This window comes from Phaenicophaeus curvirostris, chromosome 26, assembly GCF_032191515.1.
Source record: "Phaenicophaeus curvirostris isolate KB17595 chromosome 26, BPBGC_Pcur_1.0, whole genome shotgun sequence".
NCBI classification, from domain to species: domain Eukaryota; kingdom Metazoa; phylum Chordata; class Aves; order Cuculiformes; family Cuculidae; genus Phaenicophaeus; species Phaenicophaeus curvirostris.
Window position 1 is genome coordinate 5798640 of NC_091417.1, and position 25067 is coordinate 5823706.

The 25067-nt window shown below is 48.5% G+C and overlaps 1 protein-coding gene across 1 annotated transcript in view; it reads right to left on the reverse strand.

Annotated features, from left to right (window-relative positions):
* The window catches only part of NSF (N-ethylmaleimide sensitive factor, vesicle fusing ATPase), a 78230-nt gene that overhangs the window by 40124 nt on the left and 13039 nt on the right, over positions 1–25067 (reverse strand). The window contains exons 2-8 of the mRNA XM_069877131.1: positions 23126–23211; positions 18288–18387; positions 14783–14822; positions 12760–12926; positions 11034–11141; positions 10363–10438; positions 3806–3961 (exon numbers count right to left, since the gene is read on the reverse strand). Coding sequence (XP_069733232.1) covers positions 3806–3961; positions 10363–10438; positions 11034–11141; positions 12760–12926; positions 14783–14822; positions 18288–18387; positions 23126–23211 — 733 coding nt within the window. The remainder of the gene's footprint in view (positions 1–3805; positions 3962–10362; positions 10439–11033; positions 11142–12759; positions 12927–14782; positions 14823–18287; positions 18388–23125; positions 23212–25067) is intronic.

A 25067-nucleotide genomic window follows, 5' to 3' on the forward strand; every position in this document is an offset into this window, starting at 1 on the left:
GGGTTCTACTGCAATCTCTCAAAAACAATGTGATGTGTTTAGGGTTTGGGGACCTGATCCAGTGGAAGGTTTCCCTGTCCATAGCAGGGGGTGGGACTGGATGGGCTTTAAAGGTTCCTTCCAAGCCAAAACATTCCATGATTCCATGATCTGTAACAGCAAACACTTCCATACCTGCTGTTAAATGGTAACAACACATGGCACACATGGAATCTGCCTTTTCCATGGGCTCTACAATAACCAATGTGCCACGTAAGTATTAAAAACCCATTCCCTGATGGAATACAAAACTGTGTTTCGATGCACTTAGACAGCGGAGTGTTCCTTAAAAGTAAAAACAGAAGTTCAGCACTGGCATTTTCTTTTCAGGTCTGCAAAAATGCCTTTCAGTTTAGTTTAAATTCACAGCTCCAGGCACCAAATATCAAAAGTTTCAGTGTAAATGGTTAAAGATCTGCAGAAGTTGGAGGGAAACACAGGATAAGAGAGAGAGAACAGCACTCTAATAAGTTATCCCTGACCTGGCCCAGGTTGCCCAGAGCAGTGGTGGCCACCCCCTCCCCGGAGGTGTTCAAGGCCAGGTTGGATGGGGTTGGAGCAATTGGAACCAGTGGGAGGTGTCCATACCCATGGCAGGGGGTGGAACTGACGCCCTTCCAACCCAAACCATTCCACAATTCTGTATTTTCTCTCTTTCGTTGTATTAGCTTTTCACAGAGCAAACACCACAGAGGTGGTGGATGTGTGCATGGAAAAGCATGGGCAGGGAAGAGCAAAGTGAACCTTTCCAGGGCAGCAGGGAACTCTGGCAAGGTTTAAAGACCAGCTAAGCTTGATCTGATATTTCTTTTCTCAGATAAACCCAAGACTGTAGCATCAGAGCAGCATTTACATCCACAGATGATACAGTAACTAACGCTGATTTACATGCTCCAAACCCAGAACATTCCTTGGAAGTTAGATAAACCACACACAAATTGCAAGCAATTTCTGAAGGGTCTGTACAGCCTCTGTGTAGCTCCAGGACAGGAATATTTATTGCATTTGGCATGGAAGCTGCAGTCTGCAAGCACCGGGCAAAAACCAGGAGTGGGTGAGCACAAGAGCACCGGATTGCAAGCAAATTCCTTCTTTTCCTTCCCCAATAAATTACCCACAGAGGTGAAGAGCTGTCACACTGACATCTCCGATCTGAAATATAGTTAAGAGCAAGTTATAACTGAGACTAAGAAAATGAATGGCAGAGGGTTTTGTTTGTTCACATTTCAGATAAGCTCTCTAGCCCTGGGGTTAACCAGAGAGCTGAGGAGCTCTGCTCGGAGTCAAGCTTCTTTCCAGAGAAGCGTTTCTTTGTGCAGTGTGGGTGTAAACACGCACCAGTAAGGGTATCTGTATGTACATAAATAACATGGCACACCTTAATTCATTGCTCAGGGTAATCAAAACACCAGTGGTCCTGCACAGAATCCTCTTCTTCCTGTATTAAGCAACTACAATTAACAAGAGGAACCATCTGAGCAGCATTCCCTGCACAGCAGCTCCACCACCTCCCCAAGCAGGCGGCAAGGTTTCTGACCTTCTCCAGAGGTACCTGATAGGGATGTGGCTCCTCCACAGCCAAGCCAGCTCCTGGACATTCAGTTCCAGCCACCAGGTGAGTTCAGCCAGTGATAACCCGAAGGGAATGGGATCCCGGCCCAAAACCCAACTGCCCAACGCATGCCAGAGACGCTGAATGGGTGAAGCCATGGCTCTAATTATCCCTAGTCCACAAACAGATCCCTCGCTACAGCCCAGTGATGCTGATGAGGATTCCCGGAGTGTAAATCCTTCACATATGGTCCTAGCTCACAGCTCCCGCTGTGCACAGGAGTATCTATGGTAGCTTCTTCAAAAGGTAAAAACAACTCCAAGAAGTGACAACAATTCACTTCCCCGGACAGCCTCTTCTAGTGCTTGACAACCTTTTCCATGAAGTAATATTTCCTGATATCCAATCAACCTCCTCTCTCATCCTATTGCTTGTTCCCTGGGAGAAGAGACTGACACCCACCTCACCACAACCTCCTTTCCGAGAGCTGTACAGTGAGATGAGCTCTCCCCTCAGCCTCCTCTTCTCCAGACTAAACAGCCCCAGTCCCCTCAGCCGCTCCCCATAACCCTTCTTCTCCAGCCTCTTCCCCAGCTCCGTTCCCTTCTCCAGACGTGCTCCAGCCCCTCAACATCCTTCTTGCAGTGCAGAGCCCAAAACTGAACCCAGAATTCAAGGTGCAGCAGCAAGTCCAGGGGGACGAGCCCTGCCCTGCTGGCCACGCCGTTTCTGATCCAAGCCAAGACACCATTGGCCTTCTTGGCCACCTGGGCCACTGCCGGCTCATGTTAAGCTGCTGTCGACCAGGTCTTTTACACCAGGCAGCTTTCCAGCCAGTCCTCCCTAAGCCTGGAGATGCACAGGGTTGTTGTGACTCAAGTGCAGAACCCAACACTTGGCCTGGTTGAACCCCTTACAATCTTCCTGGGTCCATTTCCAAACTGGACACAAGACTGGCTGGGGAAAAGCCTTTCTCTCCATAGCAAACACCATTTCTCTCCTTTCCTCTCCCTGCAGAGCACCTAAATACTTATCAAACAGAAGCATTTGATGTTCTGAAGCAGAGGCAGAGAAGTTTTGTCTTGCTCACACAAGGAGAATGATGAGCAGCACCTAGACGGCCAGATAGAGACAGTAAAATGGCAGGAGAGAAAGAATTGAGTGCTAGTTGGGTTTGTTCAGTGTTTCCACCTCAGCACTCAAATGCCCAAGAGAAGGCCTAACACACCTCACTGGAAAGTTTACTTTAACATCAACTCCATGAGCCCTGGAAGTAGAGACACTTTCCACAGCCACACACAAACAGGAGGTATCTCCTGATGAAAATCTGTTTTGTAATCAAAGTCTCGATTGCTTCACTTTGGAGAGAGGGAAAGTGAATGAAGAAATATAAACACAAACAGAAATTACGCAGCCACAGGTTCCAAGTTTCAATATGAACTCACAGAGATCATATTCCAAGAACGATGACCAGCTAGAACATCCCCAGCCACTTTACGTGACGAGACACTTGCAGCTGCATATCGCTTACTAAAAATGAAAGCCAGTCCCCTTTATCTGCCTGCCAGCACATGTTTACAAAGTAATGGCACTGCCTTTCCTTCTCCCGACCCCCAAAACCAGTTATATTTGGAATCTGTGCTTTTAGACAGACTCTAAGATGTGCCACAGCCTGTGCATCCTCTCCAAACTTGACTAAGCACAGATCACACGAGGCTGTGTTTGTTGGGCTAACGCTGGGAGGACACAGGTTTGCAGCGCGGCCGCCAGGATAACAGATTCGTAACACATAAGGCAGGATCGCTAGGACAGAGCCTCCTTTGACCTGTACAGGCAGCTTGTTGTCAGTCAGTCCGGCACAGGAGCACTCGGTCCCTCTGCTACGAACAAATGAAGGATTCACAAGGATGGCGAGTGTCTGGGTCTCAAAAGAAACACACTCAGTTAAGTCATGTATCTCATTTGTTCAGACGCTGCACGTGCAGCATTTAGTTCTCACGCTGTTTCACTGTCCATCCTCTCTGGCCAAGTAACAAGAGTGTGAAAGTCATTCAGGAGCAGCAGGGGAAAAGCTTTTGTCAGTCTGGTCCCTAAGCCTGTGCCAGGTTGCAGCACTGTAAGGAATCCATAGGACTGGATATCATCTCCAGTCCCTACAAACCAGGAACAAGCCTGCATCCTGCACTCCAGCCACGCTTCGCAGAGCACACTCACCCATTTGCTCCACAATTTCAGGTGGAAAAACTCGAGAAGCAAAAGCTCTTCGGAAAATATCTGAGAATTCCTTGTCAAGGCCCCCGATGCCCATTTTCTCAAAGTTCCAGTCGGGGTTGATGATCGACTGCCGGTTCTCCTTGGTCTTGGATTTACCTGCAAAACAAACAAAACTGTTTCAAACCCAGAGCCCAGCAGAACGGCGGCAGCAGCCCAGCTCTGCCAGGGCAGACCCAGCCCAGCTCACTCCACGCTGGGTTTCAGACATCGGCCGGGAGGACCCACGATAAGGATGCAGGGGCAGCACAGCAGCAACTCAGCTTAGCGAATAAACCCTTCTCTCAGCCTTCCAACCGCCCAGCTCGGGGATTTCTCAAGACAGGTCTGTATTTAAGGCTCCACTGGAGGTTTTTCTCTGCCACCAACGTACCTGGTTGCCTTTGACCCACATAGTCTCAGCACGCAGAGAGGTCTCCAGCAACCAGCTCACCAGCCTGCACAACCAAACACCTCCTTTTGTGGGGCTGAGCCTCCTACCAGCTGTGTTTCACGTCCCCCAAGTCTTCTGTCTGTAAACAGTAGCAGTATCTGCTCTTTCCAGCTACCTGGGATGATGACACGCTTGTCCTGTGCCCTGCTCAGCTGCGGCCTCTCCAGGCAAAGCAGCCCTCCCTTCCCTGTTTCACACTGGAACTCCTGCTCTCCTCCGTCCTCTGACAGACAGGCCAACCAGAGCTGCATCACTGTGATTCTACAGAATTACTTTGTTGGAAAAGACTTCTGAGATCATTAAATCCAAGCATGCCTGTCCACACTAAACCATCCCTGAGCACCTCATCCACCTGTCTTTTAAACCCCTACAGGGATGGGGCCTCCACAACCTCCCTGGGCAGCCTCTGCCAGGGCCCAAGAACCTCTTCCATGAAGAATTTTTTCACAATATCCACTCTAAACCTGCCCTGGTGCATCTTGAGGTCATTTCCTCTCATCCTACTACCTGTCACTTGAGAGAAGAGACCAGCACCTACCTCACCACAACCTCCTCTCAGGGAGCTGCAGAGAGTGATGAGGTCTCGCCTCAATGTCCTTTTTTTCCAGGCTAAACAACCCCAGGTCCCTAAGCTGCTCCCCACAACTCTTGCTCTCCAGACCCTTCCCAAGCTCCATTCCCTCCTCCAGATGCACTCCAGCCCCTCAATGTCCTTCTTGCAGTGAAAGGTCCAAAACTGAACCCAGGATTCAAGGTTTGTCCTCACCAGCACCTAGCACAGGGGGACGATCCCTGCCCTGCTCCTGCTGACCACTGACGCCATTGGCCTTCTTGGCCACCTGGGCCACTGCTGGCTCATGTTCAGCTATTGTTGACCAGCACCCCCAGGTCCTTTCCCACGAGGCAGCGTCTCTTTCCTTTTGTTTACATTCCTTTATTAATTATGAGTAGCAATTCCCAACAACTGTTCTCAATAAGTCCTACCAGCAGGGCTGGGGCTGCTGCTGAGCATGGCTCCTGTGTTTCCTTGGAGCTACCACAGCTGGGATCTCGGCCCCAACCAGCAATTGCCTCAAACCATAGTCAGGCACATCCTTACTCCCTCCCACATATCACTTTACATTTATTTATATTGAATTTCCTCTGCTATTTTATTTCTTAGGCTCTGGGTTCCCTCACTGCTCTGTATTTTTTCCACTTTATTCAATAATTATAAGGAAAAGTCAATGCCCCAGCACGGACTCGTGCTGAGCCTCATGGGCACTGGCTGCTCCCTTCTACCTTTTCATCACTACCCTACCCAGACCAGGACCTTCTCTCCCTCAAAGCTCTGTCCAGATTCTCCTTAAAGAAGCTTTGCTGAAGAATTTTTGCTGGAAGAGCTTGGAGAAACAAGCAGATGATGTCAGCCCCTATGCCCATGCTTTCTGATTCCCATCAGGAACTCCAGTGGGATTGTGAGGTAGGACTGCCCCTACGGAAGAGACTGACCCTTCCTTCCCGGGGTATCATCATCATACAGATATCCACTCATTTAATTCACTATTACAGCTGCTGTGGACTTCTTCCAGCTAGGTTTCGGGCTCAAAGATTCGGAGCCCTCCCAACCTTTGTTAGAATCCACTTGAAAAGAGAGAGCACATTCGCCATCTCGCAGCCCTCAGGCACCAGAGCAATGTGAAGCTACGTTACACACAACAATTACGAGGTCGGACAGCTCCTTTACTGCTCAGAAGAATAAAAGCTGGTCTTGGCAAACCACCACGGTTCCTTCTGGCTGTTTCTTCTGTAACCTGCCCTAGAGCTGCTTCGAGTTGAGCCGGATCCCCTCAGCACAGGTTCTGTGGCCTTCATGGCACGACGTAACCACCCCCTTTCCATTCTGATGTGAAGCACACACAGAGCAGCCTTATGGAGCTCCTCACGCCCCTCTCAGAGAAGCTTTAAAGCACTTGGGGTATTTAGGAAGGAGACAATAAGCACAAATGCTCCTATAGGAACACTGCTGAGATGCTGTCAAACCCCTGCAGTCTCACCTGAAGTTTACTTCAAAGGGCATTTCTAAACAAGCACTGAAGCTTTTAGAGGGTAGATCACTTTTCCCAACAGCTTTCAGTATTACTGCTTGGCTCAGCTACCAGAGAAATCAACAGCAATACAAAACGCAGAGAGAAAACACAGACTCTGAAGATTACCCCAAACTCATACAGGAATTGGGTGGATAGGCTGAGAGAGTTGGGGCTGTTCAGCCTGGCGAAGAGAAGGCTCTAACGAGACCTTAGAACAGCTTCCAGTACCTGAAGGGGCTACAAGAAAGCTGGGGAGGGGCTGTTTACAAAGGCCTGGAGTGATAGGGCAATGGCTTTAAACTGGAGAGGGGCAGATTTATACCAGACATAAGGAGGAATTTCTTCACTATGAGAGTGGTGAGGCCCTGGCCCTGGTCGCCCAGGGAAGATGCGGCTGCCCTGTCCCTGGAGGGGTTTAAGGTCAGGCTGGATGGGGCCCTGAGCAGCCTGATCCAGCAAGGGGTTGGAATTAGATGATCTTTAAGGTCCCTTCTGATTCAAACTATTCTGATTCTATGATTCTTGTGCAGTGCCCTACAGCCTGGCACAGGGACTACCGCCTCCCCCTGACAGGCCGTCGCATCAAACAACCACAGTGAATTTCACTGATCTGCCCCACAGGCTCTTCCAGAGACTTCTCAGCTGGAGCCAGATGATGAGTTAACATTCAGAAACCCAGTCTGGACCGAATTAGCCAAATTCAGCTGTTATCAATCTTTGTTCAATCACACCTGGATTCAATGTTCCGATGTTCTCCAACACCAGCCAATGAGAACATGCCTTTAACTATGGTCCTGGAGATGGCACGGAGGGGTGTACTACCCAGCACCAACACAGGGCACCATGCAGGGCAGCAGCAAGGCCATGGTCACTGATCACCGTGTATTCACCATTCTGCTGCTCAAGGACAGTGTTTAGATGGGAGGGTTTGTCCAAGGATCCAGGGATGCTCCTCATCCTGCAGAGCTTGGCCGACACCCCCCTCTTCTGGCTGCACCTGAGCACCGTAACGCTCCTGCACACCGGACTAAATCATCACCCGTCAGCTACAACACAACATTTTGTGCTAATTAGAAGAAATAGAATTGCCTTTTTCTTTTTTTTTAAATGAAGACAAATCTTTTCTATTGACATTAATACAGGACCTTTATGGAGGGCAGCACTTGGTGGCACTCACTTGACTTTTATCTACTCTCTCACCATTTAATGATTTCACAACCTCACAATCCTCCAGGGACTCACAAAGCACATTAAGTGGCTCTGCCTCAGATCAATAAGGAGATTAAATAAAGCACCAGTCTGATAGAAGTAAATTGAGGCACAAGCAGCTCTTTTGTCCGGTGTGCAGGCAATGGAATTGAACCACGATGAAGGATTCCCATTTCTAATCAATCCACTCTCCCCCGGGACCACTTCTCACACCTGTATGTGCCAGGAGGAAAGCACAGGTCGTTACAGGGCTTTGAATATTAACAAAGCAGAACATGCCCACTTGTTCCAACACAATACACTGGGTGATGCTAACACTCACCTCAAGCTGTCCTGTCAAAGCACAGGGACAACTGAATGGGCTGTAACCGGGTGATCACAAGTCACCACTGATTGTCCATGCAAACTGCATGTAGTGCTCGTAAAACCCATATCCTCGTTAATGAGCTTAATTACAGTCATCTACAGCTCAGCCCCAGACCACTGGCAGGGATTTAGTACAGGTGCCTGGCTGCATTTTCATACAAAACCATCCACGTAGGAGTCTAGGTACCAGTTACGCCGCAGCCTCGTGTCCCCTGTTCTTCGGGGCGACTGCTGCTCACAAAGCAGACAACAACCGAGTATGAGGTCACGGCCTGGTGTTGGAGGGATGATGATAATTGAGGGCAGCATCAAATCCCAGCCTCTGCCATGAGCTCCAGCAATGCTGAAAGAGTTAAATGCTGCTTTCCCAAGTGGCTACTCCCCTTATGTTTTATTTCAGTACCAAACTGAGCACTGGGAGCCAAGCAGAGCAGTGCTTTGACACCTTCAGCAGAAACAATGAGGATTAAAATTCAGCTGATTCCTCAATGAGCACTCATAAGAACTGGCCAGGATCACTGAACACCCTCACAGCCCTCGACTGCCACGTCTCGTTCATGGAAAAGCCCCAAGGAAAGTCTCCCACCTCATGGACTCCAGGAAGGGGAACAAAATAAGAAAGAAAAATAGGAAAAAAAATCCAGTTCAAGTACAGGATTTGATTCACTCCCAAAAAAGAATACGTGGAGTAGTGTTACCAGCAATGCGAGTGTCTGCAACTGCAGGCTCACTAAGCATTGACCCCTTCACAGAATCATAGAATCGTGTGGTTGGAAAAGACCTTTGAGATCGAGTCCAATGGTACCTGTCCAGCACTAAACCATCCCTGAGCCCATCTGCCCATCTGTTAAACACCTCCAGGGATGGAGACTCCACCACTGCCCTGGGCAGCCTCTGCCAGTGCCAGAGAACCCTTCCAGTCAAGAAATTTTTCCTAATATCCAATCTAAACCTGCCCTGGGGGAACTTGAGACCATTTCCTCCCATCCTATCACTTATTACTTGGGAGCAGAGACCAACACCCACCTCACCATGACCTCCTTTCACACAGCTGTAAAGGGCTACGATGTCTTCCCTCAGCCTCCTTTTCTTCCCGCTAACCAGCCCCAGGGCCCTCAGCCTCCTCTTTTAAGGCTTGTTCTCCAGCCACTCCCTGGTCACACTGATAGGAAAACGGGCAGCCAGCTCGGCACCACCGCGGTTCCAGAGAACATCCCACCAGCTGCAGGGAAGGGGCCCTCGCTGCCTATTCGTGGACCAAGTCCCCACCAGTCAAGTCATAGAATAACCAGGTTGGAAGAGACCCACCGGATTATCGAGTCCAACCATTCCCATCAATCACTAAACCATGTCCCTCAGCACCTCATCCACCCGTCCCTTAAATACCTCCAGGGAAGGGGACTCAATCCCCTCCCTGGGCAGCCTGTTCTAGTGCCCAAAGTCAGGGGCTCCAGGAACACACTAGATTCCTCCCTTCCCCTACACCAATTTCTTTCTAACTGAATATGTGGAGGACATCAACTACTGCCTGGGTCACAGTTCAGAACCTCGCGGTGTGAACAGATAACACCAGCTCACGTAATGAACCCTCTGCTTCGATTTGCTGCCGCCACTGGTTTCTGAAGAGCAGAACTTCCAGAAGCCAAGAGAACTGAAGTGCTCCTCCAAAGCTGCCCTCTCTCCCTGAGGCGGAGCGCTCATTAGAGCCAGGATTTTCACAAGCTTTGCTCTCACTTTGAAATTTTGGCTACACATTCAAAAATGTTCTCAATTTCCTACTTCCCTGCTGCTTTAATTAAATTTAATTCAAGAGGTGTTGGCTCGTCAGTGTCCCTGAACATTCATCCTCTCACGCTCAGAGTTAAAACATTTTGACTCGTTGCTGACTTCTGCAGAAGCTGCTGTTCTGTTCTAACTCACCTGCGAGTGTCGAGCACTGAGGTTAACCTCTCCGCTCACCTAATTCCATGTGTGGTTATCGGAATCTCTCAGTCACATTCACCTTTCCAGCTTCGTAGCTGTATGTTTTAGACACAGCGTGGTAACAAGCTTACAGAGAGCCACAGAACTGCTCCCTGCATCACTCAGAGCTTCGTACAGAGAGGCAAGGGCCTTTTAGAGCCCCTGCTCAGAAACAGCAAACCCTGCTGCAGGGACACACTCCTCAGCATAGCGGTTTTCAAGGGTCCTGAGCATCTACCAACTGCTTCCTAACAGGAACAGCAAGTTCCTAAGGGATCAAATCCAGTCACCTGCTAGGTTAAACACACCTGGGAGATGTTTTGAGGTGCAGTTTTCAACAGATTATTGGTCAGCTTATGTAACCAGGAAAAAAAACCAACTGTGGAGCACACAGACCTTTGAGGCCAAAAGAGCAGCCACCTTTGAGCATGATTACTCTCTTTAGACACAGTGGCACCTACCGATCAGGTTGAGAGAGGAGTTCTCAGCTTTTTCAAAGGCAACTTGGCTGTTTCCAAGAACCAAACCAATCTCGATCTGCAAAAGGGAAGGAAAGAAATAATTATATCAAGCCATTAGGCTCAACTTTAGATCACTCTTTAGGAATCGCCAAGCATATCTTGGAGGATGAGAAGCAGCACCAAAGGCTCCACTACGAAAGCCATTCGTAAGACTGTGAAATATCAACACCTCCTCTAGAACAAACATCACTGAACGCAGAAGCTCACCAGGTACAAAAAATTGGCTTTTTTGAAGTTATTTGTTTGTTCAAAACCAATTATTTCACTTCAGGAAGTCCTAGCAAGTGAAGAAAATAAACCCATGTCATTTCTACAGAAGGAAAAATCACTGGAAGAGAAAAAAGTTCAGAAGTCTCCATGAATTAGTGCATGAAGACCAGAACACATTCCTTGGGTCTTCCCCAGCTCTGCACTGTGGTGGGTGCAGCTCTAAGCTCCCAAATATACAGGCACAGGAGACTAACACTCCTCATCTTCTCCAAGGCACAAGGAGCAGCCAGATGAAACAACACACAACTGCTCCAAATGCAGGTGACCTAACTCCTGTCTGTAGTGAGATCTGAGCAGTACCGGTACCTCTGCAGTCCCTGGATGAACTCCTGGGAGCATACCTTCTGCTTCTTGTTTGCTCCAGACTCTCCTTTCAGAATGCTGGGGTCCATGGCTTCCATGTCCTTCACTAACAGCCCAAAAAGTTTGTCATTAAAACTGAACACGAGCTGTGGAAAGAACAAACAGAAAAGGACTTTTAACTCATTACAAAGCTGAAAAGGATTTTATGCAGGCTACTAAGATCTGGAGAGAAAGAAGCCTGAGGACCAAGCCTTGCACTCAACAAAGTCCAAGCAGTCTGGTGTACTGAATGTGTTCTTTTCGTGCCCCACATGTAAGGGTAACACCAAAAGTAGCAGAACATGAAGTGAAGAGGAAAAATTGAAAGAAAAACTCTTCTTCCACGAACAGCTTCTCTTTCCCACCCTTCTACTTCAGCTAAATGTTCTGGATCATCTCTTGACATTTCCCTCTCACTTTAAATATTGGGTTTAAGCAAGGAAAACAATTTAGCTCAAATGCGTTTGATCTTTCCTACTTCAGTTTGACGAGGATACCTCAAAGCTAGTGCTAGAGGACCAAGATAGTGAATATTATGAGAAGCAGGGTCCATCCCTCAGAAAAGCAGGCTGCTGCACAACTCCTCTCCTCCACATCACATTTGCAATGGACTTAAGATCCAGACCCTGCAAGTTGTGAACAACAGAGACAGCCCTCACCCTGCCCTGAGAAGGGGGTAAACCAGCAGCTGTCGCAGGTGTTGGCAGGGCAGGTGCCTGTCTGCTGCAGAGCAAGGATGTCTCAGTTACAGCAACATCAGCCTCAGGAAATCCCTAAGTCAAACACTTCAAACCTGTTTCACTCCTGGAATCTACAGAGCAGTAATAAATGTTACGAAATACACTGCGTGTGAAAGGTGCTACTGAGAGTTAAGTTAAAGGGGTGCACATTTCGATCCTATTCAGAAGAAAGACAAAAGTTCCTTCTTGAAAGACTCCAGGAGCTGCCACACTTAAGAAGGGTATGGAACTGTTGAAACGGGTCCAGAGGAGGCTATGAGTATAATCCAAGGGCTGGAACACCTCTGCTAGGAGGACAGGCTGAGAGAGTTAGGGTTGTTCAGCCTGGAGAAGAGAAGGCTCTTGGGAGACCTTTTCGCAGCCTTTCAGTATGTGAAGGGAGCTCTAGCAAAGCTGGGGAGGGTTGTGGAGGGATATGACGAGGGGAATCGGCTTTAAATTGGAAGAGGGGAAGATTTAGATTAGACATTAAGAAGAAATTCTTCACGATAGGGTGGGAAGGCCCTGGCCCAGGCTGCCCAGAGCAGTGGTGGCTGCCCCATCCCTGGAGGTGTTCAAGGCCAGGTTGGATGGGGCTTGGAGCAACCAGATCCAGTGGAAGGTGTCCCTGCCCATGGCAGGGGGAGGGACTGGATGGGCTTTGAGGTCCTTTCCAATCCAAACCATTCCATGATTCTAAGTCCAAGCAGGCCACAACGTAGAGAGAACATAGCTCTCTCAAGCCTTGGGATTTTCCTCACAGACAGGTTTCTCTAACTAAGGAAAAAGCAGATTTTAAACTCCTCTGTTCACGCTCTCAGCGAAAGCCACACTGATTCAACTTTCCATAAGAAGCCACTCTCACAACCCACAATTGCTGCCGGTTTGCTGTCCCATGCAGCAGAGCGTCAGCACCCAGCCCTCTTCAGTGTTTCACACCACTGCAGGACAAGCACGCACACCACATAGGAACATTTTGGCCTTCAAACCAAAGCGAGTTCCAGACCTGCTGGCCCACTGAGAAGGCCTGGCTGTTAAACTGCTGGATGAACTCCGCTGCCATCTTGTCTGTGTCGTAGGGGTTGGAGTCGATGTTCTTCTTCTGCAGGAAATCGATCTCGATGGTCATCGTGCCGATGCACTGCTTCGCCTTGTCGAAAGTGTACAAAGAAACTGTTTGAAAAACAAAAGAAACAGTACATTTCAGAACACAAGATCCCCCACAACGTATAAACCATACAATAAGTCTGGCAATAGTTGTTCTTCCCTTCAGAATGAGCACTTGAGCACTTAATAAAAATCTAACGTATAATTTCTGACAGAACCTTATTCCTCTTACACCCACGTTCTACTATAAGATCAAAAACACGGCAAATGTCTCCCCGCTGATCATCCTTCAAGAATTCCATGAGTCTCCTTTAAAGCAGCTCAAATACCACATGAGCATTGAGGGATGGGGAGGAGGACAATGGAGGCCAATTCCCACACTGCAGCACCATGATAGTTGTATCTACACCTCAAGGTTTGGAGGACGCCTCCAGAGAGCCCTAAAGCAAGCGTTAGAATCACTGAATAGGTTGCGTTGGAAGGGACGTTAAAGATCATCCAGTTCCAACTTCCCTCCCATGGGCAGGAACACCTTCCACTAGACCAGGCGAGGAGCAATACTGCCCAAAAAAACAATGACAAGAGGTCACGACTGGTTTTCTACACAGACTGACTCTTCTCTAGATTACGCAGCAGAAAATTAGGTCACCTGCAAATTCCAGTGCAGTAACATAATCCATCAGGCTTCTATAATCCAGGACGAAGCATCAGCCACCCCTTGTCTCTGACACAGAGGAAGCATCCCCAACACAGAGGTGCACATGGCCCTACCCTAACCCTAACGTGCCCCAGGATACCCTTGGTAACTCAGAGCCAACCAAGGGCCCTCAGAAGGGGCCAAAAGGCACAGTGGCATGGAAGGACTTGCAGTCCTTGCCAACTGCACCAAACCACCATGGGTCCAAGTTACCTCATGTCCAAAACAAGGGGCCGCTTAGGGGCTGTCAGTGCTGGAAAAAAAGAGGATAGAAAGGAACAGAAAGCACAGCCCACAGCTTCAGAGACAGCCTCAGCAAAGCTGGTCAGAAGGACAGGACCTCACAAAGCAGACAGGCCTAATAATTCACAGATCTCACTGCAGCAAAGGACCAAACCAGGTGTTTCTCCAGAAGACTGAAGAACATCGCAGTTTTGCTTTGAATCTAGAGAAGAAAGTCTCCTCTTATATAGCAATCACAGCTCAGGATAAAACAGGAGGAGGTGAATAAGGGAAATGTACTTCACACATAATCTATTTCCTGACAAAGAGCAGAATGGATCCAGAATAAACCTGCAGTTCCTGGGAAGATGCAACATGAAAACAAGCATCCAGCATGCTATGATACATGACTCAATCAAGCTAAGAGAAGACAGAAAGCCTGCCTCTTGCTTAAGTCGTTACCAGGAGACACAAAGGTCACCACAGCACACGTATTTATCGTCTTTCCCAGCACAGGAACAGGGCACCTAGAAATAAGCCGTCAAAGATCTTCCAGGAAAGAGGGATAGAGGAGAAACACAAAACCACTTCCTGAATTGTGGTACATCTACTGCATCAATCAGGCCTTAGGCTATGGCAGCAGGGTTGTCACCTAGGTCACAGCTAACGAAGGGGGAACTTTAGTCCTGCAAGGACAAAAGCTTCCAGAAGGAAGTCAGCCTGGAGAAGAGAAGGCTCTGAGGAGACCTTCTAGTGACCTTCCAGTGCCTGAAGTGATGCTGATGAAATAAATGTCCAAAGGTGAGAGCCAAAACAGTCCTGCAGGTTTGAACATGTTAGGAGACAGAAAGCCTGCAGATAGGGGAACACCTCCCTTCACCGAGGAGGGCCCCGCATTACCTGAAGAGCCAAAGGTCTGAGTTCCAGTCCCATTGCACTGCAGCGTGGAAACAGCAAATTCAGCTTTTAAAAACGTACATGATTGTGTTGCTGTCTGACTTACCGTCTATCTCCTGTCCGATAGAGAGGCCAGCCCATTTCCTCTGTAAAAACAAGACAAAATCTTCAGAAAGGCTGTCCTTCAGCAGAACAAAATACCCACTCACACCCAGCATCCTCACCCAGAACAGCGGCTCCCCTGTGAATAACTTAAGCAGCAGCTAAAAGGGCAGAATGGAATTTTGAAGACTCACAAACTAACAGAAACAAATCAAAAACATGGAATAATTTCTATAACAACTACTTTCCAACCTTGAGAGGTTGTTGTGTCCAACCCCTTCACAGCCCCCCTGGTCACCCCACCACCACAGAGGCAAAAGGTACCACGCATACAGGGATTCGCTCATCGTGCTTGTGCTCTACCAAAGCTCAGGCACTGATCACACGAGAAGCAGTGCAGCCAGTGAGAAAGGCTGCCAGATGCCCCCTGACCACGATGAAGGCTCACCCGTATGTACGAGCTGCAGGAACTGCATGTGCTGTCACCTATAAAATTACCTAAACCAAAACTTGTTCAGAGAACTGGTAAGAACAGAACTGTTCAAACCCTTTCAGTCCTTTCAAATGCCTCTAAAAAGATCCGCGTAGCACAGAATCGTGTGAGCCATAAGAAACGGTTCGATGATTGTGTGACGCAGACATCTCTGACCTTTACTGTGCCAAAAGCTCTGCCCTCATAATAGTCAAAATGATATTTTCCGTTGCTCCTGTGCTCAGGATGGGTTGGTGTGTATTTACAGCCCACATCCCGGCTATGCAGCACTCGCAGGCTCTCACATATCCAAGACGTAGAGAGACACAGATCACAAATACCTCTATACCATTACAAGAGGACCTGGCAGGATCACATTAGAAATGTCACACATCACAGTCACTTCCATCTGGCTTTTTGTCGGGAAGGAGTCAGACTGGGAGAAGTCACACAAAGACCTTTTTCAAAGACCATTTCCCCTATGCTCCCTCTCCAATGTTTACGATTCCAGATGGAATTCAGGCTGAAGGAAAGAATTCCCTTGGCATAACAGGGATCAACCTGTTAGAAACCAAAGTCAAGTCTCACATGTACTTACTGGCATCACCAAGAAGGTGCAAACAAATTACATTTCCTTATTTAATCCCACGCTTCACAGCTTCCACGTTCTGCCTGCAAGGCCGGGAAGAAATCCCAGACTCCCCTTGACTCTCCAGTTCTTCCGCAAGAGATAGACTACGCTCACCTTTCCCTGAGGCATCAGGCCCTGGTGACCAGCAGTGCAGGGCTGGTGGGCAGGCACTGCTACTCCAGCCGACACCGGGCTTTGCCTAAACCCTCCAGGCCAAGCCCATCACCAAATGTCAGGACAGGGGGAAAAGCTGATCCAGTGCAGTTGGAAAGCTTAGTCGGGATCAGTGCAAGGTCCTACACCTGGGTCAGGGCAATCCCCGATTTCAGTACATGATGAGGGATGATGTGATTGAGAGCTGCCCTGCAGGGAAGGACTTGGGGGTGCAGGTTGATGAGAAGCTCGACATGAGCCGGCAATGTGTGCTCGCAACCCAGAAGGCCAACTGTGTCCTGGGCTGCATCAAAAGAAGCGTGGCCAGCAGGGCGAAGGAGGGGATTCTGCCCCTCTATTCCTCTCTTGTGAGACCTCATCTGGAGTGCTGTGTCCAGTTCTGGGATCCTCGACGTAAGAAGGAGATGGAGCTGTTGGAACGGGTCCAGAGGAGGCTACAAGGATGATCCGAGGGCTGGAGCACCTTCCATACAAGGACAGGCTGAGAGAGTTGGGCTTGTTCAGCCTGGAGAAGAGAAGGCTCCAGGGAGATCTTATAGCGACCTTCCAGTATCTGAAAGGGGCCTATAAGAAAGCTGGAGAGGGACTATTCATAAAGGCTTGTGGTGACAGGACGAGGGGCAATGGGTATAAACTGGAGAGGGGCAGATTTAGACTAGACATAGGGAAGACTTTCTTCACAATGAGGGTGGGGAGGCACTGGAACAGGTTTCCCAGGCAAGTTGTGTCTGCCCCATCCCTGGAGATGTTCAAGGCCAGGTTGGATGGGCGTTGAGCAGCCTGATCCAGTGGGATGTCCCTGCCCATGGCAGTGGGGTTGGAACTAGATGATCTTTAAGGTCCCTTCCAACCCTAAGTATTCTATGATTCTATGATCCCCTCTGCAGGAAGAGACACGGCTCAATAACTGTGTTCACTCAGGTGCTCTCTGCTAAGAGTCTGTCATCACTGCATGGCTCCTCATCATTTAGTCTCTGCCATGTTCACCATTTTTCATGGCTTCCCATATTTAGGCCAAAGAGTCAGGATTATCACAGCATAAAGGTGGTCAAGGACTTCATGTGAGTGACAAACACACAGCAGCCTTCTGTGCAGACCCTAGAGCCTATGTGCCTGTTCCACAGCCCGCCACGAATACACAGAGTAGTCACACATTCTGTGTGTTGCTGGTTGTCCAAGGCTTCAGGACACAGTGGAAATTAAATCCTAGGACCAGGAATATTCAAATAAAACACTGCTGTACAGGAGCCAAAACACTTGCTACTAGAGTCATTTCTTGGCAGAAGAGCTCCCCCAGCTCTCCAGTAACTACTAGGGTTGGTCTTCATAGATTCAGAACCGTGAGAACACTGCCTTTAACCCTGTGGCAGAAGTATCTACTGCTAATCGTGTTCAGTTTGGGCATCACAACCCTGAATTAGATATATGGTTAACACAGCATCCTGTCACCCACTCATCCAGACGAATCTGGGTTTGAACAAGACATCAGAAAGGAGAAAACAGCTCTGGGGTCTCTGCCAAGTCAACTGCTGAGGGAACAAATCTTGTGTTTGCAGCAGAGACTCAGCTTCTAGGCCAGTGACCAGCAGGAAAACGTGACAGCATTAAATCAGTGACCACAGTTGCCATGGTTCCACGCTACACAGTGCCCTGTGTAAGCCAGTTAAAGGCTATGAGAGTAATTTGTCTATTTAGAAGATAATTATTTATTCTAGACATCATTTAACATGCGATAAATTGAATTAAGAAAGAAGAGACAAGGTAAACCTGGTTTATGCATTACATCACACTTTTCATCTAGAAACACTGCCAGTGACTGAGTGCAGTCAATAAAGCTTCTTGCAGGCCCTGAACGCAGCAGCACTGCAAAGCAAACCCTTTAAAGGGAAACCTGGGAACGATAAATACTCACAGAGAACAGCGCACGTCGCTCAGGCTTTGCTTTTATAAACAGTTTGTTTCCTGTGCTTTTTAAAAGGTTAAACTGCACTTTTCTAGTATTTTTATCCCCTCATGCACTCAAAATATATTAAAGGGATATAATTCTAATTCAACACTTAAGATCCTAAAATACAAGCAAGTTTGCCTTAGCTATAGTGAAAGTCTCCTCGAACATCTGCTGTCAGGAATCAAATGTGCAGCGTACGCAAGCACCTCCCTCCAGTTTGAACCTTGACCTGCAGTTCTGGCCTCACTGGGCTTAGCAGAACAGCTGGACAATCCATACTGTACCTGGGGCAAGCTGAAGGCGATGCTGCCAGGAACAACCGAGGGGTGGGTTCTCAGCGTGAAAATGTACTTGTGGTTGGGAGAAGTCTTCACAACGACATGTCTAGAAGAGAGAACAACAGTATTTGACTCCCATATACACAGAGAAAGATTTTGCATTGCTCCCAGAGCTGTGAGAACCCCACAGAAACGAACCAGCTTGATTGTGGTCCTACAAAGAGAAAGCAAAGGCTTCAGCCCTACAATGCAACAGTCTTTGACTGGAGCCCATCACCTTCAGCACCACAAAGTGACCTCAAAGCCCAAAGGCCACACGCTGTGCTAACAATCACTATTTACACCCCCTCGGTGGCCCTTTACTTCAGGAATTGCCCTACACAAATGTGAGAGAACCAAACTCACCACAAAGACCAAGGCTGCCGTACCTGAACCTCAACACTGGTTTCACATCTCAAGCTTCTGATACCAGAGCCCCAGCATTTTACCGCTGCACAAGCACCACATGCTCCTGCTGTGATTTCCACAAGGAGCCGATGCCAAGCTCGTACGGGGATCCCTGTGTGCTGCTTCAGAGTTTGAGCACAGGAAAAAAAGGAACGAATTTCTGTACACAAGTAAAACCACACACCCGCCGAGGCTGTTCCTCCCGTTTGCAGGACCAGGAACGCTGTTATAAAGCCAGAATGATGCAGGCAGGAGGTTGTAGAGAGGAGGGTGATGGCCTCTTCTCCCAAGTGACAGGGGACAGGACAAGAGGGAATGGCCTCAAGCTCCACCAGGGGAGGTTTAGGCTGGACATTAGGAAAAAATTTTTAGGAAAGGGTCATTGGGCACTGGAACAGGCTACCGAGGGAGGGGGTTGATTCACCTTCCCTGGAGGGGTTTAAGGCACGGGTGGATGAGGTGCTAAGGGGCATGGTTTAGTGTTTGATAGGAATGGTTGGACTTGATGTTCCGGTGGGTCTCTTCCAACCTGGTTATTCTATGATTCTATGATAGGGGCAGCAGCAGCGGCTCTCAGAGCTACGCTGTCAGGAAAAGAGATACTCAGAAGCTTCTTACAGCTCTCCTCAGACTGAGAGCTGCATGTGATAGGCAGATGTCTTTTTGGTTTAAAAGAGCAAAACAATAGGATATCACGGCAACGTGTCCCTGCAGCATCCCTGGCTGTGCTGGGAAGGTCACTGCCAGCAGGCCGAAGGAACGGACCCATCCCAGACTGAACATTGCTCCAGGACTGCTTTGCTTTAAACTGAGCAGCAGACACAAGAGAGAAGCTGCTCAGGAAGCAGAGACTGAAAGCAGGAGGTTCCCAGCACAGAGTGTATCAGCCTCAGTAACTCAGACGGATATCGATACAGCCAACTGGAACTGAGCTGCTCTGCTGCAGGGTCAGACACACCTGCGGGCAAAACACAAGTCCCAGCTCCGCTACCAGAACCTCACTAGGAGCACACCTGATGACAAGGAATAGCTTAGGAGAAGCAACTCATCAGACAGCAAAAGCTCAAGGCTGGGCTGGATACCAAGCAGCGCACTCAGTGCAACTCAAAACACAACAGTGGCTGCAAACACATAGAGATTCAATGTCTCTGCATGAAGAAACAAAACCACCACTGCTGGGTTTGACCTCAAAGGAGCAAAATGCAGACAAATGAGGAGACCTGGTCAAAATATTGGGGGTCAGGCATGAATTGAAATTACTGTATCGGAGCAGAGCATTCATCAAAAGCAGTTCCAGCAGAGCAGAAAGACAGCAGAGCCTGACAGCAGGGAAATGGATGGTAGGGAGGAGAAGACGACCAAGCAGCAGGGTGATAAAAAAAAAAAGAGGGAAGACCTGAAAATAAAATCAGTTTTCTGAAAGAAATCTCCAGCCAAGTGCAAAGATTTTTTTTTTTTTTTTTTTGAGGAAAACCTGCCAAAGGCACAGGATCACCCAATTTCCTCCCTAAAGGCAGCAGGAGCAGGCAGTCCCCAACTGGCTGTAAGTAATCAGAGTGTTAACGATGTTGGAAATCAGGCAATAGCAGGAAAAAACAAATGCATTTTCCTACATTTATGTTCCCAGGAAGGACCCTGGAGAGCTCACGGACACACGTGGGAAATCACAACCTCATTAACAGCTTCTGCTAGTGAATGAACAAAAGGAACAATGAGTCCCGGAGGCTAGGTATCTCCCAAAGGCTCCGAGGGATGAAACCACTGCTCTGATTCACGTAGAGAGCCTGAACCACTGAGAATCAAGACAGGGCTGAGCATGGTCCTGCAGGCTCTGGAGAAGGCCCCACAGACCATTGGTCAGTCAGTAACTCTGCTGGCCCGGCTGCACAAACCAACAAAAACCAAACCAGACACCATTAACCTGTGTGCCCATCAGTTATGTCCATGCAGAAAGAGCAGAGCTTTTGTAAGGGAGAGGAAAGGCCTGAACGCTACGGGCAGGTGCTCCTCTGGTGCACCCTGGGAAACTCCTGTAAATCATTCAGCAGGGCTCTTCAGATAAACTGGTCAGAGACAGGAGGGGTGGCTTTCCCACATGAAAGGGAGGGATAAAAAGGGAGAATAACCAGTCAGTTCTTGATATGAAAAACCTGGTATTCAGATAACCTGCCTGGGCTCCCTCTCAAACAGCTGCTCCTTCACTGCCCGGGGTTTCCAGCACTTGTTTCTCCTTCTGGATATAGCTGTGTGTCCCAGGAACATCAGCTGGTGGCACTTACCAAACCTACAATTGCGCATCGCATCCCGTGAACTCATGTGTCACTGAATGGTGACTCACACTTGCCCAGCAAAGATGCGCAAAACGAAGCATGAAAATCCCTACATCTTGGGGATGAACCATCTTGCTGATCCGAGGGGAATCTCTGAGCTCTAGGCCACAGGCACCAACTGAAAGCATTAGCGCAAAGCCCTTTGTGTAACTGTTAACAAAAATTATTGTTAGGAGGATGCAAGTTGGAGCTGCTGCCTGCGTGCAGCGATCGGATGACAAGCACGCTCCTGCTCAGTCTATCTGCAATGCAGCAGAGTGACTGCGTCCTTCGGTGCAGCTGAGCGCTGCGATGTCTCTCTGTACTCTAGTACCCTTCTCACAGCGATTTATAGCATCTGCTCACAACCACACACTTCCAGAAATAAGCGGCTCTCAGGGAGAAGCAGTACAGCCAGAATCATGGGGCCAGAGTGTATACCAGGAGAGTCTTGGGATAAAGCTCCCTGCACGCTTCCAGAAATGCGATAGAATAGGGCTCTCGGAGCGGCAGGAGAGCAGCCGGCTGCTGCGGGTCTGGAAGCTGGGTCCCTCAGGACATCAATACTTGAGGAAATGAATGCATTTATAATGCATGAGGCACAACGCTCAGTGCAGGTGGTTTTGTAACTGCAGTACTTTGGAAAAAAACTACCCAGGGAAACTCATAGAATCGCCTGGTTGGAAAAGACCTTTGAGATCACAAGTCCAACCATACCTGTCCACTACTGAACCATCCCCAAGCACCTTGTCTGTCTGGCTTTTGAACCCCTCCAGGGATGGGGACTCCACCACCGCTCTGGGCAGCCTCTGCCAGTGCCCAAGAACTCTTTCGGTGAAGAAATTTTTCCTGATGTCCAACCTAAACCCGCCCTGGCACAACTTGAGGCTGTTCCCTCTCGTCCTATAGCCTGTCATCTGGGAGAAAAGACCAGCAGCCACCTCACCACAACCTCCTTTCAGGGAGTTGTAGACAGTGATAAATTATCCTCTCCAGAGCCCAGGGTCCAAGCAGACACTTTTGCCGGCTCCCAACTCCAAAAGCTGTGCTCGTTTGGAGGCTTTTTAGGGGTTGTTTCTCGCTTATTTTGGTGTTTTATACCAGAGCTGGGCTGGTGAAATGCCAGTTCTGTTAATCACTGCAGGGGAAGGGCAGCACTCCCGGGCAACAACGCAAGCAAAGTGACAGCACCAACCCTTAAACTGCATCGCTGCCCTGCTCCCCGCAGTTCAGGGCCACTTCCTTCTCCACCCTTCACAGAATCCATCAGGGCTGGGTATTTCATGCTGAGGCCCCAAGTGCACCATTCAGAATCCTTTCCATTTTTTAATTAAATTTATTCTTTTCCCCATTTTTCAAACCCAGGCTCTCCTGCTGCCTGCATTTCTCTCCCTACTAAAGGTAATGCCTTCTGTCTATGATCTACACATTGAAAACTTGGAGAGAGCCACCACACAGCCGCAGCAAAGCCAGGAGCCTCATTATTTGAATTGGCTCCTGTGTAGGCTGAGCTGAAAAATTAATGTTTTCTTCCTTTCTCACAAAAGCAAAACCCAGAGTCAGCTTCTATGAGTCATCCCAGAACTGCAATTAAAGAATCCAAGTTGCTGTGCCCACACTCTGGTTGCCTTTCCCTCGTGCATGAAAACCCCCAGAACAAAAATGAGTTTCCACTGCCTCTGCTCAGAGCTCCAGTGCTACATGAACAGGAGAAGAAGCCCCTGGTAACACAATTAAATGATAAAAATCTACTTGAAATAGCTCAAAAATTCTAACTATGTAACAGGAATAACAGGGAAAAAAGGATCAGAAAAGGCCTGAAGTCCTTAATTTAAAAAGCAATTATAATTTGTTAAGCAGATCCGGTTTCCAAGCAAGAAATGCTTCAGAGAAAAAAAATTACCATTTTTTAGTACCTCCAGTTCTAAGAAGGCACATTGAAACTTCTGGTCTCTGAAGACACAGAAATTTGTTAATGAACCTGCTGTATTTGACTTCCCAAAGCTGAAAGACCATTCCACCTCAATCCACAGTTCGAAAACAAATCCTTTTTGGTTAAAAGGTGAAAGAGCAACAGTGCACACTTACTGCCCAGACGGGAAATCCTTCTCATTCACCACCGCACAGTTGGTTAAGGACAGCTCGTCCGTGGGACACCTTGCTGCTTGCATCGGCTACAAGGGAGGGAGAGGGAAAACACAATCAGATAAAAGTTTACTTTTCCTTTACTAAACCAAGCTCCAAAACTCCCGCAAATCCACAAAACACAAACAGATCTCATGAGTATTAACACACAGTGAGAGCACAGTGTGCTGGCATTGACCAGTTCCTCTGTCTTTTCTCTGTTTCTCCAAACGCTCCTGTTCATTGCAGATTTTTGTACTCAAAAGCTCAGCATTTTCCGAGTCCAATATCCATTATTTTGAAAATTAAAACACTGTTCCAGCTTATCACTACTGAAAAAATGACCGCAATGAATTCGGAGCCGGGGGGGAGGTCTTCCTCCCTCCTTTTATTTTCTCCAAAGTCAAAGGAGCAATCCTAGTTCAAAAGTTATCTGTTCTATTTTTTCCCCTGCAGTTTTACGCCTGGCTCAGCACCTGAAATGACCAAACACCACCATGGGCCCAGGATGCTCCATTCCCATCACGAGCGCACAGCACACGGGGGAGAGCAGAGCCCACGAGGAACCTTCTACATCCCAACCCACCCACCGCTGTGGGACTGTTCGACCGAACAGGTGCTGGGAGATGAAGATGGGGCACAAAATGCCTGTAGGAGGGAAGGAAAGGATGGAAATTAAGACAAAGCTGAGCTGGCCCTGCAGGATGATATTTTTAGACTCAAAGCACAACTGTATTCTTTGTCAGATATGAATTTGCAGGCAGAGCAACAGAAACCATTTATCAGTGTCAACCCATGGCTAAAAGCAATCAGGGCGGATTTTCTCTTCAGACACCCTTAAACCCCAGAAACGAGAACAGGAAACGAGCAGAGCACAATACGCAAAGCCAGGTCATCTCCCATGACTTGAGATGCTGCTCAGCATTCCCTTCCTGACCCTCTGGGCTCTTTGAGAGCAGAATCAGGGCATATTCACCTCTGTGGGGATGGAAACCAGCCAGCCCAACAGCTCAAGCCAGCATTCCTCGTCACAGTGTAATTACAGAACCATGGAATGACTTGGGTTGGAAGAGACCTCAAAGCTCATCCAGCTCCAGCCCCTGCCATGGGCAGGGACACCTCCCACTGGATCAGGGGCTCCAAACCCCATCCAACTTGGCCTTAAACACCTCCAGGGATGGGGCAGCCACTCCTGCTCTGGGCAACCTGGGCCAGGGCCTCCTCACCCTCACTGCAAAACATTTCTGCCTAAGATCTCATCTCAATCTCCCCTTTTGCAGCTGAAAACCATTTCCCCTCATGCTCTCCCTGCACTCCCTGATCCAGAGCCCCTTCCCAGCTTTCCTGGAGCCCCTTTCAGGACTGGGAGGCTGCTCTAAGGTCTCCCCAGAGCCTTCTCTCTCAAAAACAACTCCTCAGTTTTACTGAGCAGTGCCCAATTGGGCTTGGGTTCTGTGACAACAGGAAAGCGTTCCGTGCTTGCCTTTGGAACAGATGGATCCATCTGAATCTCAAGGGCAATAAGAGACTCAATTAAATACTCCTGTAATAGAAAATTATATGAACATCCATGGACTTTGGAGTTCAGCAGGCGATGAGACTCGCCGCCTTTGGGCACTTCACAAACCAAAGCATTCGGCATCCCATCATCTGCTGTGCGAGGGGACCCTGGTGAAGGGCATGCCCTGATAAACGCATTAGGTAGGATATTTTGAGAAAACTGACCCCAGAGCTTCGGATTAAGCCCTTTGCCAGCACCAGTCCTCAACTGCATTTTTAATCCTCACTGACAAAGTGCTTCCTACACCCTAACAGCGAGCGCCCGGCACAGTAGCCAGGCTGCTGTTATTCCTGTCTGTGCCTGGGAACAGGCAAGCTTTCCTTTAAGGAAATGGATAAATCTAAA